The 13,286-nt window shown below is 38.8% G+C and overlaps 1 protein-coding gene across 1 annotated transcript in view; it reads left to right on the top strand.

Moving 5' to 3' along the window:
* LOC134156633 (uncharacterized protein F13E9.13, mitochondrial-like) overlaps positions 1-13,286 on the top strand; it is a 28,954-nt gene that overhangs the window by 10,190 nt on the left and 5,478 nt on the right. Inside the window, exons 4-5 of the mRNA XM_062604881.1 lie at positions 6,569-6,719; positions 8,871-8,998. Of these exons, the coding sequence (XP_062460865.1) occupies positions 6,569-6,719; positions 8,871-8,998 (279 nt within the window). The remainder of the gene's footprint in view (positions 1-6,568; positions 6,720-8,870; positions 8,999-13,286) is intronic.

Raw genomic sequence — 13,286 nt, 5'->3', positions numbered from 1 at the left:
ACCCTCACAGTAAAGAACTTCCTCCTTATGTCCAATTTAAACTTCCCCTGTTTAAGTTTTAACCCATTACCCCTTGTCCTACCACTACAGTCCCTAATGAAGAGTCCCTCCCCAGCATCCTTGTAGGCTTCCTTCAGATACTGAAAGGTTGCTACGAGGTCTCCACGCAGCCTTCTCTTCTCCAGGCTCAACAGCCCCAACTTCCTCAGCCTGTCTTCATACAGGAGGTGCTCCAGTCCCCTGATCATCCTCGTGGCCCTCCTCTGGACTTGTTCCGACAGTTCCATGTCCTTTTTATGTTGAGGACACCAGAACTGCACACAATACTCCAAGTGAGGTCTCACAAGAGCAGAATAGAGGGGCAGGATCACCTCCTTCGACCTGCTGGTCACGCTCCTTTTAATGCAGCCCAGGATACAGTTGGCTTTCTGGGCTGTGAGCACACACTGAAGCTGGCTCATGTTCAGTTTCTCATTGACCAACACCCCCAAGTCCTTTTCCGCAGGGCTGCTCTGAATCTCTTCTCTGCCCAACCTGTAGCTCTGCCCTGAAGTAAAGTAAGCTCTGCGTGCTTTTACTAGAAAAAATACTTGAAGGTGGTTTAGCTAGAAAAACCTATGTGAAGGTAATGATATTATTTTGTAAAGGGGGAAAGAAGTCAGCAGTATACAGCGTTACTAGAAGAACCTCAACATCAGCAACATGTGGTTATGCTAATAAACCTGTTGAGGATAGCCAAATAGTAATAGATGAAATTACTGAATTTTCCTAGCATATTGACAAAGTACTGGATAAATGTGAAAATAACAGTAATACATCAGCAGATAAGGCATCTGAGAAGGCTGAGAGATTTTATTTATTTATTTTGGTTCTTTAGGAGGCATTTATTTATTCAACTAGGCACCTAAAGGAGGGAGTGCCAGCAAAAACATGTTTCTGCTGGGTTCTTCAGAGGTGTGGGGCAATGACAGGAAAGTAGAGGGAGATCTTGAGGAAAAGAAGACTGCTGTGTCTCCACTCTTCTAACCAGCAAGTGATTTCTCATGTAATCAAATAACAACTGTCCAACCAAAACAATTGTTGCCAACAGCCTTTCCACTCCAGAAGGCTGTTGCAGACTCCAGTGCTGCACGCTTTTGGTTCAGCACACCAACTCCAGCACAGGGTGTTGAGGATGCAGTTGCCCAAGGGCATCAATCTGGTGGGCCATGGTTCCTCCGGCCCTGGACCTCGCTGCAAGGTGTTGTTGTGTCTGTTGTTTTGCTTCTGACTTCAAGAGGTTATGTTGAAAGCTGTCTGTTCATAAGGGTAAATATGTCAAAATTAGGCCACCCAAAAATTAGTGTCATTATATATACAGATAAGGGGGGAGATCCATGCCACACCTTCCTTAATATTAAAGTCCTCTGCCACTCAACTTTTCCCTCTTCTAATGTAGACATTTTAATTTAAAATACACTAATGTCACTATGGAGCCATAGACCACAAAACATGGAGACAACACAGAATAGTACAGTTTTGTATTGGTATTTTTTACTGGAATCCCCTTAATCTCAAATTCTTATTCTCAGAAAAAAGACAACACTACTTAATACTTTATTTTAATGACATCCTCCAAAGCCTGTATTATCTTCTTTCTTTCCTAAAATGCTCTTTGTGGAGAAGCAAATCAGACTTTGTTTGTACAGTTACTTTTCAATTGGTTCATTATTAACAGGTGTTCCATGTGGTTTTTAGAGGTGTATAATTTCCTGTCTGTAGTTTCTGATTTAATTAACTACATCTGCTTGAAACAGAATGATGTATATAAGCAGGTTCCATGAGCGTCTGTAGAAATGCTCCCTTATTTATTTTTGTTTAGCAGATATTACTTATCATCTCTCAGTGCTCAGGAATGGCCACAATATATTCACTGAGTCTGGGTCATATTTAGGCACAGTGTTTGGTTTTTCTTTCTTATTTATCAGTGTGTCTTCTTTCTTGCAATTAACCATTGTGTTATTTACCTGGGCTCCTGTTGTTTGCTTCATATTAGAGGGGACTGTTGTGTCTAAAGGAATTGCCCACAAGCCTTCAAGCTGATATCTGTGTTTTCTTTTGCATTAGTGAAATGTTTTCTTGGCTCTAAACTATCTGTGTAGGCCTTTGCAAAAGAGATGCCAATCCTTTCTAGTACAGGGAGTATATGCTGGTGATACTCCCTTTATTATTTTGCACATTCTGCATGCTCTCCATTACCAACATGTAGCAGTGATTAAGAAGAAATAGGTAACTGGCCGATCATTAACCTAATAAAGTCAAAGTTAATGGTGAGAAGAAGGATTTTAAGAAAAATTGCCATTGCAGAATATTGGCCTGGCCATCTGCTGATCTTCCAGGCATAAAACAGTCCCCAGGGCTGTATTTCTGTAGTGATGCACAGGAATACTCATATTCCAGTTACTCCTCCCTACTTGACTGGAGATTCAGAGCTTCAGTCTGGGTCTTGGGAGAAAGGATTTTAGGGTCTGCTGTAGGGTGCAGCTTCCTTGCACCTGAGTGAGCCTGTGTTACATTTGGCATGAATCAGGGCTAAGTTTGTAAGTTTTATCTTCTCTGATCTTACAAATCTAGAATAGTTCAGTACAAAGGGACTTAATCATCTAGTCCAACTGGATCTCCACCTGACTGCCCTTTTCTCCTTTAAGAATCATGTTACTGAAATACCAGTTCTGAATTAGTCTTCATCAATGATAATGACACAGTTGATAGCTGATTAAATGAGACTTCATATCAGAAAATATCCCAGGTACCCAGATATCTCCATGTCTTTTATAAATACAGTTTTGTTGTCTGAGACTGTTGCTTTCCCTCACCCACCAGCAGATACATCCTGCATGGGAATTCATGTGCTGCAGCTCATGATACTGTTTAAGGTGGAATACGATTGGACAGAATTGTATACTGTTTTTTTTTCTTTTTAAACTACCACTGCTGGTTAATTCTCTCCAGCATTGTCACAACTCAAAAATATTTGTCCATGTCAGATAAGCAGGCTGGAGCACCTCCTGCATGAAGACAGGCTGAGAAAGTTGGGGCCGTTCAGTCTGGAGAAGAGAAGGCTGCGTGGAGACCTCATAGCAGCCTTCCAGTATCTTCAGAGGGCCTACGAGGATGCCAGAGGGGGACTCTTCCTCAGGGACTGTAGCAGTAGAACAAGGGGAAACGGGTTTAAACTTAAACAGGGGAAGTCCAGGCTAGATGTAAGGGAGAAGTTCTTTGCTGTGAGGGTGGTGAGGCACTGGTACAGGTTGCCAAAAGAAGTGGTAAATGCTCCATCCCTGGCAGTGTTTAAGGCCAGACTGGACAGAGCCTTTGGTGACATGGTCTAGGTGAGGTGTCCCTGCCCATGGCAGGGGGGTTGGAACTTGATGATCTTAAGGTCCTTTCCAGTCTTAACTGTTTTATGATTAGTAATGCTGTGGTAGCACGGAGGCAGCAAAACTGAGAACTTCAGCAGGCATGTGCATTCCTGGGAGCATCTGTGGGTGCCATGGTGCCATGCTGAGTGTGGAAGGAGCTGCTACAAGACTATGTCCTGAGTAGCAAAAGGTCTTCACAGCATGGAGACTGTGTGCCTTTAGCATCAATAGCAGCCAAAGTTGATACTCCTCTGAGTTTTCATTTTCAGCATAAAATTAGTCTTTCCAATTCTTTTTGCTTTAGGAAGGTAAGAAGAGCTGGGAGCCAAGATTTACTGCACCTATAAAACAAGATACCACCAGTAAAGTTAACCTGCAGCATCTTGCCTTCATGTAAAGTCCAAATTTCAACAGCAACAGGAGCAGGGGCTGGATCCCATCTTTGTGAAACAGTACATCCTTGCTCTCAGCTCCTTTTGACTTTACAGCTGAAGAGAAGAAACATACCTGAGAAAGTGCTTCTCAGTGGCTGCATCCAATTCACTGTCTTGGGTTGTCAAAATGCAGTTACATGCACATTTGCAGCATTTAAGGTGGATGTTTCTTCCATCAGCTCCATCTTGCAGTATTTTCTTACCCAGCAAAAGAAGTGTTTCAGTCTTTTTTTTTTTTCCCTTTTAATCATAAATTATCATAGGAAGGAAAATATAAAAGAAGAAATAAAGCTTTTCTCTACAGTTAGACCTTCACAGCTGTTCAGGTAAAGGTGTTTAAATATGACTAAATTAAGTGGACTAACACTAACTTGTGAAAGAGAGACAAACTTTAGTTCTTTGAGCAGGCCCTGCCGCAGCTAGTTATTTGATTTAGATGCTCTTAATACAGTCTTGAAGTTCTCTTTATTAGGTTTCATTGGAAATTTCCTGTTTTTATTTTCCAGTGAGATGACAAAATTGCTTTGTTCCCACATAAGTCAGAAATAGGACTGTCTGTTAACTATTCAATGGCTATTACTTTTCAACTTGCCAAATGTGAAAGTAAGCAATAATATCATTCTCACAATTTTATGAGCATAAGAATGACTTCATTAATGGGATTTGATTATGGCTTCACAGGGTAATGATTTGGTGCCTGTACCTATTACATTTGGTTAAAGTTTGTATTTTCATAGCCTCCAAAAACCCAGATAAAGAGTACAGCCTTGTTAAACTATGTAAACAATCCTAATGTTTAGCAGAAAGTCTTAAATTACTAAGTTAAGGGAAAACAAACCAAACATCACCAAACAACGTGTAAGCAGTGACTTCAATAAATGAAATTAGTCTGTGAATAGCCCCTGTTCTGAGTTAGACATTGATTGCTGTGAAAATGTAACATATCTCTAGAGTCATCAACAGTCTTATGATTAGAGAAGTCATTTTGTATAACTCTGAACTGTGCTATACAATGCAGTATCTATAGAAATAGCACCTACAGCTTGCTTTCCTAGATGCAGAAATCTCAGTCTAGCTGTTTGCAGTGTGTTTATTACCCAGCATCTACTAGCACATGTAACTATACTTGTGGTACACTCTTGTCTTTGGATCCTGAGAGTTATCCATGCCTTTCACTCACTAGTCTCAAGGCACAGGACAGCTTGCATTTGATTTGGCATCCATCTGTGATGTTTCTTGTTAGCTTGATGTTTCTTCTCTGTGTTGCTAAGTAATACAGGCTCTTCTCTATAAGGCATAAGCTTCTGTTTCTGCAACTTCAGGGCTTTTGGATTTAAACTGAAATTATAAAATAAACAGGCACCTTGTCATTTGGTAAATACATTTTAAAGATCGTTTATGTTTGTATTCGAAATGTGCTAAAGTGAGGCCTCTGTTGCCGAAGCAGTTCTCTGGTGGGTGGGATTGCATTCTTGATGGCTGCTTTCACATGCATTCATTTCCTTGGGATGATGTCAGCTCTAATTAAACGTGCAGCTGACTCCAAAGCTGGAGCAGCAGCAGAGCTTCAGAAGGGCTTGGAAGAGACCTCTAAAGCATACTGGAAGAACAGCAAAAAGCTAGATGAATGCAGAGCTTTTACACATGTGTTAAGTGACAGGTGAAATAAACTTCGAGGTTATGAAAGACTGGAGAAAAGAGGGGAATACAATAAGGGAGTCAGAATTCAATCTTGGTGCCTCACAGCTGTGGGCTTGCTACACTGGCCCAAGGCTTCAGGATTTCAACACAGAGATATTTCAAGGCTGTGTCCCTGAGCGTAGATGAATGGCCTGTGAAGTCATTGCTATTCGTAATCTTCGGTATCTATTCCACAAAACCTTCCTAGTGCAAAAAATTAATTTAATATGGTGTAAAACATAGACATGGTAGCGTTGATGGTTGGAGTAGAGCGGAAAATGTTTCAGTCTTGCCAAACCTTGTCTTTTTGTACCTTTGACAGAGTTCTAGAAGTAATTTATTGATGTGGTGCTGTGTAGATAAAACAAGATACATTCAGATGGAGGTTGTATATAATATAATAATATAGGCTGTGTTTCTTGCCTATTTTCCTAAAGAAAGAAGAAAATGCTATTCCTCTCTGCCCATATCCTTGGTGCTTTTTGACCTGATGGGCAGCTTCAGGTGTATTTAGTGAAATAGATGTTGGGAAGGAAATAATACAGTGAAAGAGTATCAGGAAAGAGGAGAGAGACCCAAGTTAATGACTCTTTTGGAGAGAAGACGCATCATTGAGATTGAAGAGCTGTGTTTTGACCTACCTGCTTTTTTGTTGGCACATGCCCACAGAGCAAGAAACAGGTCCTGTCCAACCCTAACTATTCTATTATGCTACGACAGGGTGTGCAGCTGGCTCTTCTCAGGGACAAACTGATAAGGGCAGGGAAAGAGAAGGGAAATGCTGGGGGTAGGGGGAAAACTGGTGTCTCTGTGCAGGAGGTGAGAGTTGAAGGCAGTAAGATGGAAAGAAGTTGGAGATAATATAGGCGAAAATAAAAACTGTAAAATTTAAATATGTGAAAAAGCAAGGTTGGTTTGTCCTAGAGCTTATGGAACAACTTGTGTTAGGATTAGATAAGGGGGGCAGTCAGGTTGGGTTTTGTTTGGGTTTAGAATTTCTGTTTTTCAGGCTTCAGTTTTAGCTAAGATATTGCTAATTTTGTGGTTTTTCAGGTCTTGATTTTATCCGTGCTGAAGGGTTTGTGTTTTCTCATGTTGCTGATGAAGGGATTATAAATGCCTGTGCAGGTAACCTGCTACGATACAGAAAACAAGTTGGAGCAGAGAACATTCAGATTTTTGCTGATATTAAAAAGAAACATAGGTAAAAACAAGCAATATTTTATGCAAATATGAATGTAATAATGACTTTATTTTTCTAAATTTTTGCTTTTTTTAATGCTTATTTAGTGTCAGGAAGGTTAATGATATAGGGATAACTTTATTGATCAAGCAAGGTCTTGCAGTGCTATTAAGGTCATTATGTGCTATTATATTTAAAAATGAATGTGCACCTGTTAGCTCCATGTTGCTGCATCTGTGAAGTTTGCCATTGTTTAACCTTCAAGATTTATAAATGCAGACTGAAAAAAGTTCTGCATCTGGTATTAGGTGAGATTTTGTATACTTGGCTGTTATGTTTAAACAAATTTTCTTTCTGCAGGCTAGGCATACAAGGTTGTTTTAGTTATGCAAGCAGTTGCCATATAAAAGCACCCAAATCATAATATTATGGCATTTTAAAAGAGCCATTCTCTTTTTTCTCCTTCCTGCCAATAATACTGGTTTCTTCTACTTAAATCAGCGCTATGTATGGATTATATTCTACGATTATCAAACAGAAAGAATTTATGACAGATGAATCCAGTTTCTTTTCTGCTGATACTTTATCATAACTGTCACCTGGTACTTTCAGCTATTTAGATGTCACTCTTTGTGTTGTTTTTTTCTCCCAGAAGAACTGCTCAAGTGTTATGTATTATACATGCTAAATAACCTAATTAAAATGTTTGTGTGTAGTATGTGTGTAATCATGGGAATAACCAAGTCTGGAAGATCTTAAAAACCTAATAAACAGGTAATAAATTTCAAAGTAGAATGGAAACAATGCAGAGTGGCCAAATTAAGCTTTTACAGTCCTTTCAGAATAGTTTCTTTCTCATGATTTATATATATAAAGATATATGTATATATGAATGAAAATACAGTGCATTAGATTTTTTTTCTAAAAAAAACCCTGATAGCATCATGTGACTTTGTCTTGACAATTGATGAATTGGTATTTGGATTGTACTTCTGTTGTTCAAAGGGTTTGCTTTTGAGTAAAGGAAAAGATGTTTTTGTTTCAGGCAGATTCATAAGCTGAAAAGGGAATGTTACAGTACATGTTGGTTGAGCTTTCTAATGCAGAAAAATGTGCCTGCCACTGAGAGCTGCTAGCCTCCTCTTCTTTAAATGTGCAGAAACTATTTGTCTACTTGCTGTGTTTCGGCTACCCTCCATGTGCTAGTTTTAGGGTGCCTATTACTCTTAAGCCTCATTTCAATCTCATTGTATGTATTTATTAGTTAAGCCTGCCCTTCTCCAGCTGCAGAAAGGGAGTTAGTGTACTTCCTTTCCCATCCATCACACTGCACATATATGCTGCCTCTGAATATGGCCAGAGCATGAACCACCCCCCCCCCCCCCCCCCCCCAGGAGTGTTGTCCATCCAGGCAGATCCAGGAAAGAGGTTGTCTCCAGCACCGCTCATAAGTGCAACATGCCAGCCGTAGCCATCAGTTTCTACTTAAATGTAAATACTGAAACAACAAAGTCAGCTGTTGAACCAGCAATTGCTGGACTTCTTACAAAGTTTAGAACTGTTTAAATTAAACGCTGCTTTTGCCATAGGTTTCATACAAAATGCATCACCCATATAACAAAGACTGCTTTTGAAAAGCTAGGTTGCAGGTAATTGATGTTTGCAACTACTGTGTAAGACGATTCCTGTGATTAAATCATAGGTAATAACTATACTTGCTGTTAGTTGGACTTTGTAAAATGGAGGTTGTTAATTCTGTTCTAGCAACATAATCTGATTTATGAATGACTGCACATCCATAACTCCCACTTGAAGTCAGAGCCATGTGTGCTCAACACTTCTGAAATACAGGTGCTCGACATGTAAGTAGCTGTCTCAATTGACACTTGGTAGTTCACACTCAGCAATCAGTCTTTAGAGACAGGAGACCCAGAATGATAGACAGATCAATTATAATTCCCTGATGGAAAAGGTTGGTTTTTTTCCTTCTTGTTCATGTTGTGACGTTACTTCTTAGTTTAAAACAGTATGCTTGCCCTCTCTCACAAAGCTTGCCTTTGGTTGTTCTGACAGCAGGAAAGATGAAGAAAATGTTAGACTGAACGTTCAACAAGGTGAATAACAAACGTGTGTGCCAACAGTAACCACAGGGTATGTTCATGCTGTTGACAGTGCTCGCGCTCTGACAGCGGATGTCAGCGTGGCCCAGACCGCTTCGGCGGCTGAGCTCTTCCTGGCTGATGGGGTTATACTGACTGGCACAGCGACTGGACTGCCTGCAGATCCCCAGGAGCTGAAAGGTGAGAGCTGTCAGACAAAGGTAAGACAATGGGCAGCAAATCTGGATTAATGTATTTATTAATCTATTTATCTGCTGTTCCTTAAGGGATAAAAAAAAAATAATAAAAAAATGAAGAGGCAAGAAAAAAACCTCTCACTGTTGGGTTTGATTTGATACAGGAGCACTTATGTAATTGAGGTGCTACTCAGATTGTCTGTCTTGTGGTTCTAAACAACAATTTGTTGTGATGAAAATGAGAATTATTTCAAGCCTTTGTAACACTGAATGATGCTGAGGTTTAAATACAAAGAAAATATTAAAAATGTCCACAAAACCATGTCAAAAAATCCCACAACTTTTCATTTCTGACAAGTCTTCATATAAAAAAAAGCTACTTTATAGCCCTATTAGAAAACTACCTAACTATAAATCTTTCCATTGAAGAATAAGGCATTTTTATCTTTCACAACGGAAATTCAAGTCCTGAAAGAAAAGGGGAATTTTGATAAGGCAACATTCTGATCAGTAATACCAAGGGAAGTACTGCTTGGAAGATTTCAGAAAGAGTACAGGTTCACTGGTAGATACACAGATATTACATCAAAATATTTTTTAAATGGTGTGGACTTTTTGCCAAGGGAGGGTCATTCGACCAAAGTTGTTACCCTTTCCAAAGTGTTACAAGTTTCTTCACATTTTTCTATTGGAATAAGTTTGAGCTGTTATGAAATTGGATTGCTCCCATGCTGGAATTAAAGTTCTGTCATGGTGGCATTTAATTTTCATCACTAATTTTAATTTAATCTCTTGAATTCGAGGGTCTCTCTACATAAAATAGAACGTGTAATTTATTTTTTTTTTTTAGGGTTTATTTTTGCTGACATGCTTTAACTTGTCATGTTTTGAAGTTCTAGTGCAGAGTGTATTGTATTCAACTTTTGTTCACTGATCAGCGTGAAAAACATACTTTACTTGCCATAGATACTGGGCCTCAAACAGCTTTTGAAATAACATGAAATTATTCAGTGTTTTCAGGATTTTTGTCTATATCTTATGTGCTTAACAGCATGTAAAATGAATGTTGAACTTGTCAAAATGGATTCTTATTTCACACATTAAACTTTTTGCCAGATAATGGGTTATAAATGGCTATGCTTCAGTCACCAATGTTAAAATGATGGGTTGGTGTGAACACTGAGCTCTTGAATTAGGTGAGTCTTTTGGCATAGAAAACTAGAAATGATACATGAAACAGGTGACCCAAAAGCTAGGCCTATTTTAGGGACTGCAAAATTTCCTTAATCATAAGCTTCATCCCTGTCTGCAATTAATGCTCTCATCACTCTCAATACAGATTAAATAATTTAAAAAAAATATTGTATAATTCTTAGGACAAAATCCTAGGTTAAACTCCACTTTCACAAATGCATGTGCAACCACCATTCATTTCCTGCATCAAAGAGCAAAACCTAACCACGACACAGGCCCAAAGTTTTTTTTATCACAGGACGCCAAACAAATAGCACCCTGGCTTCTGCTTTTCTTCTATGCGAATAAACATGTCAGTCTGTCCTGCTCTCTTTGTGGATCCAAAGAACAAAATGAATCAGAGTTGGCAGTTGTAATGAAATACACACATTAATTTTGTGTTTGGATTTGTGCTATGAAAACAAGAGTCTGAAGATCATGGGTTTATTTTAACTTAGGTCAAAGCACTCTGGATGTTAGCAGACCCTCTCATGAGAACGATGTTGGCTTAAAACAATTAAGAGAAGAACTTAAAAATCAGTATTCCGGGGTATAAGGAAATGACAAATTAGGCATAACTATGTCAGCAGATTCTTAAAAGGAATCAGATCTGCAGTCTACAAAGCTGGTGTTGATGTGAGTGAAATTCTGCTTTTCACGAACTTATGCAGCTCTGGAAGTGCTGTGTTATGATGATACACACAATTGGGCACCTTTCATCACACTGCAAAGCATCTCTTGAAAGCAGAACCAAGAGATGTATGAGATTTTTGTCATGTGTTCTTTTCAGCTTTGTTGTGCGGTAACGTAAGAGTGGTTTTGCCTTTGTGTCTTTGTGTTGAATTGACTGATACGTGATGGGGTGGGGGAAATGAGTGTTTCCCTGTCAAACCACCGAACTGTGTTAAGTAGGATTTTGTTTGTAGCTTGTGTCACTGCCTTTTTGTAAGCAACCATCAGCATTGCCCCTCGCAGAGGCTGGTAGGGCCCAGAGCATACCAGGGCACCAGTGGTTGATGTAGTACAAGGTCTAAAAATCAGACTTCAGGTTATTAAGGAGCAGGAATTAGCTGAGCATTTTTAGTTACAATTAATTAATAAACCATATTTTCATTCAGGAAGTTATAGAAGTTTGTTCCAGTTTCTACCTTCTGAAACATTCTTTGGTTGGAGTGTGGTAATCTATCAGGTTTTCTCTTTGGATCCAGCTGCAGAAATACCTGCTTTGCATCTAGTCTGTATTTTAAGTGACTAAATCTTTGCATAACAACTGCTTAGTTGTCTCTTTAAACAAAGCAAATGGCCTCAACTGAGTAACCAGTGGCAAACAGGGTACAGCAAGGAATTCAACAACTGGCTGTGACTGTCACCTCCTTAGTTATTGTTCATAAAAGGGTTATCAAGGCTGATTTACCCTCTCACCTTCTGATGATACATTTAGGTATAAATAGAGGCTGCTGCCTTTGTGGTACTCTTGAAATAAACAAGAGATGTGAGTCTGATCAGTGCTTTTTGTAAGCCCCACATTTAATAACAGTCATTTGAATTAAAAAAAAATGTGTTTCAGTGGAGCATTACCATAAACATAGTGTTGTGTACGGTACAGTGATTACTGCATATGAAAAAGCTGTTAAAAGAGGAGTAGTCAAGCAAGTTATTGGCACAGTGGTGCTTATTTTTACGCTGCTCTTCACCATTGTTTTCAAGCTAGGAGCATTTGGCCTTTATTTCATGTAACTTGTGCGTAATAGTTAAATTCTTTCATTGTGCTTTGCAACCAAGCACTACTTTATTTGATTTTATTAAAGACATGTCTGCAGATGTACTGCCACAAGAAAGAGCACAGTGCCCTCTAGTTACAGTTTACTGAAATAGAGAAACGTGGAAGTTCTGTAAACTTTAGGATCTTTTCACTGTAACGTCAAAAAATTGTCTCCTTCTCTCTTTGTGTAAAAAAAAAAAATAATATATATATATATACACATATACACACACAGGAAAAGAAAGGCAAGAAAGCTGAAAGATTTAAATCTCTGTGTTTAGAGACATCTTGACAGTGACTGAACATTGCCATACAACAGCATATCAAACTGCTGTTGCTTTATTTTCTTTTACAAGTTAGCATTTGTATTAACCCAGCCAATAGACAAATCACCTTGTACTAATCAACTTTAGGCCTTGATGTGCTTGGAAATGACGTAGAAGTACCATCTGTAGCATACTTAATTCGGTACCCCAGTCTTAATCCAGACTGAGCACTCCCATTGCCATTCCTCACATCATCACTCTAAATAAACCTGCAGCTCAGGAGGTGTGTGTGGACTCCATGTGTCATGTATGGGTGACAGCAGGAGTTGGATACCTTGCTCCTTTGGAAAGCTTTGGGGTTTTTGTGGTTTCATAACAGTCTCAGGTTTTGCTGGGTTTTCCTCTCTGCTAGGGCTACGCGACTGTCTTACACCCAGGTGATCATGCTCTGTTTAATTATTTGGCTCTTAATTTTTCCTGGCAATATGAAATAATTATCAAATGACTACCACTAATGTGCCTTATACACTTGTCCTAAAAACAAATATTGACTTGGAATGCAGTTCCCTTAGGAATACAGTATACAAGTACTGTTGCACACACCTTTGGTCAGTTGTAGAACCTTAATTATGCATTGGCATCTATGTAAAGCAAATGTGGTGCTTCTAAGAGCACATAGATACTATATAGGTATTGTGATTTTTCTAGAACAGGATTTCAGTAATCATACTGTAAATAATGAAAATGTAATTATTTTGCTCCTGTAAGCAAGATGACTATAAGAATAAAAAAACATGTGTAAAAATAACTGAAGTTCTAATTATATAGGCATGATCCATCTGATTTATTTAAAATTTTCAATAACGACTGCGTAGAATGGTTTTATTTTTGTGTTGAAATATTTGTAAGGAGGAGTTATTGTTCCTACATGGAAAATGGTAGGTCATGTGACCTAAAAAGAGATTCAAGAGCATTTTAATTGATCCCCTTTCTTCAGTTAAGTAGGAAGGTGATAAATAATTAGTCTTCCC

Source organism: Pezoporus occidentalis, unplaced genomic scaffold (assembly GCF_034315485.1).
Source record: "Pezoporus occidentalis ecotype Australia unplaced genomic scaffold, CSIRO_AGI_Poc_V1 ctg89, whole genome shotgun sequence".
Taxonomy (NCBI): Eukaryota; Metazoa; Chordata; class Aves; order Psittaciformes; family Psittacidae; genus Pezoporus; species Pezoporus occidentalis.
This window is presented reverse-complemented; position numbering and strand designations above follow the sequence as displayed.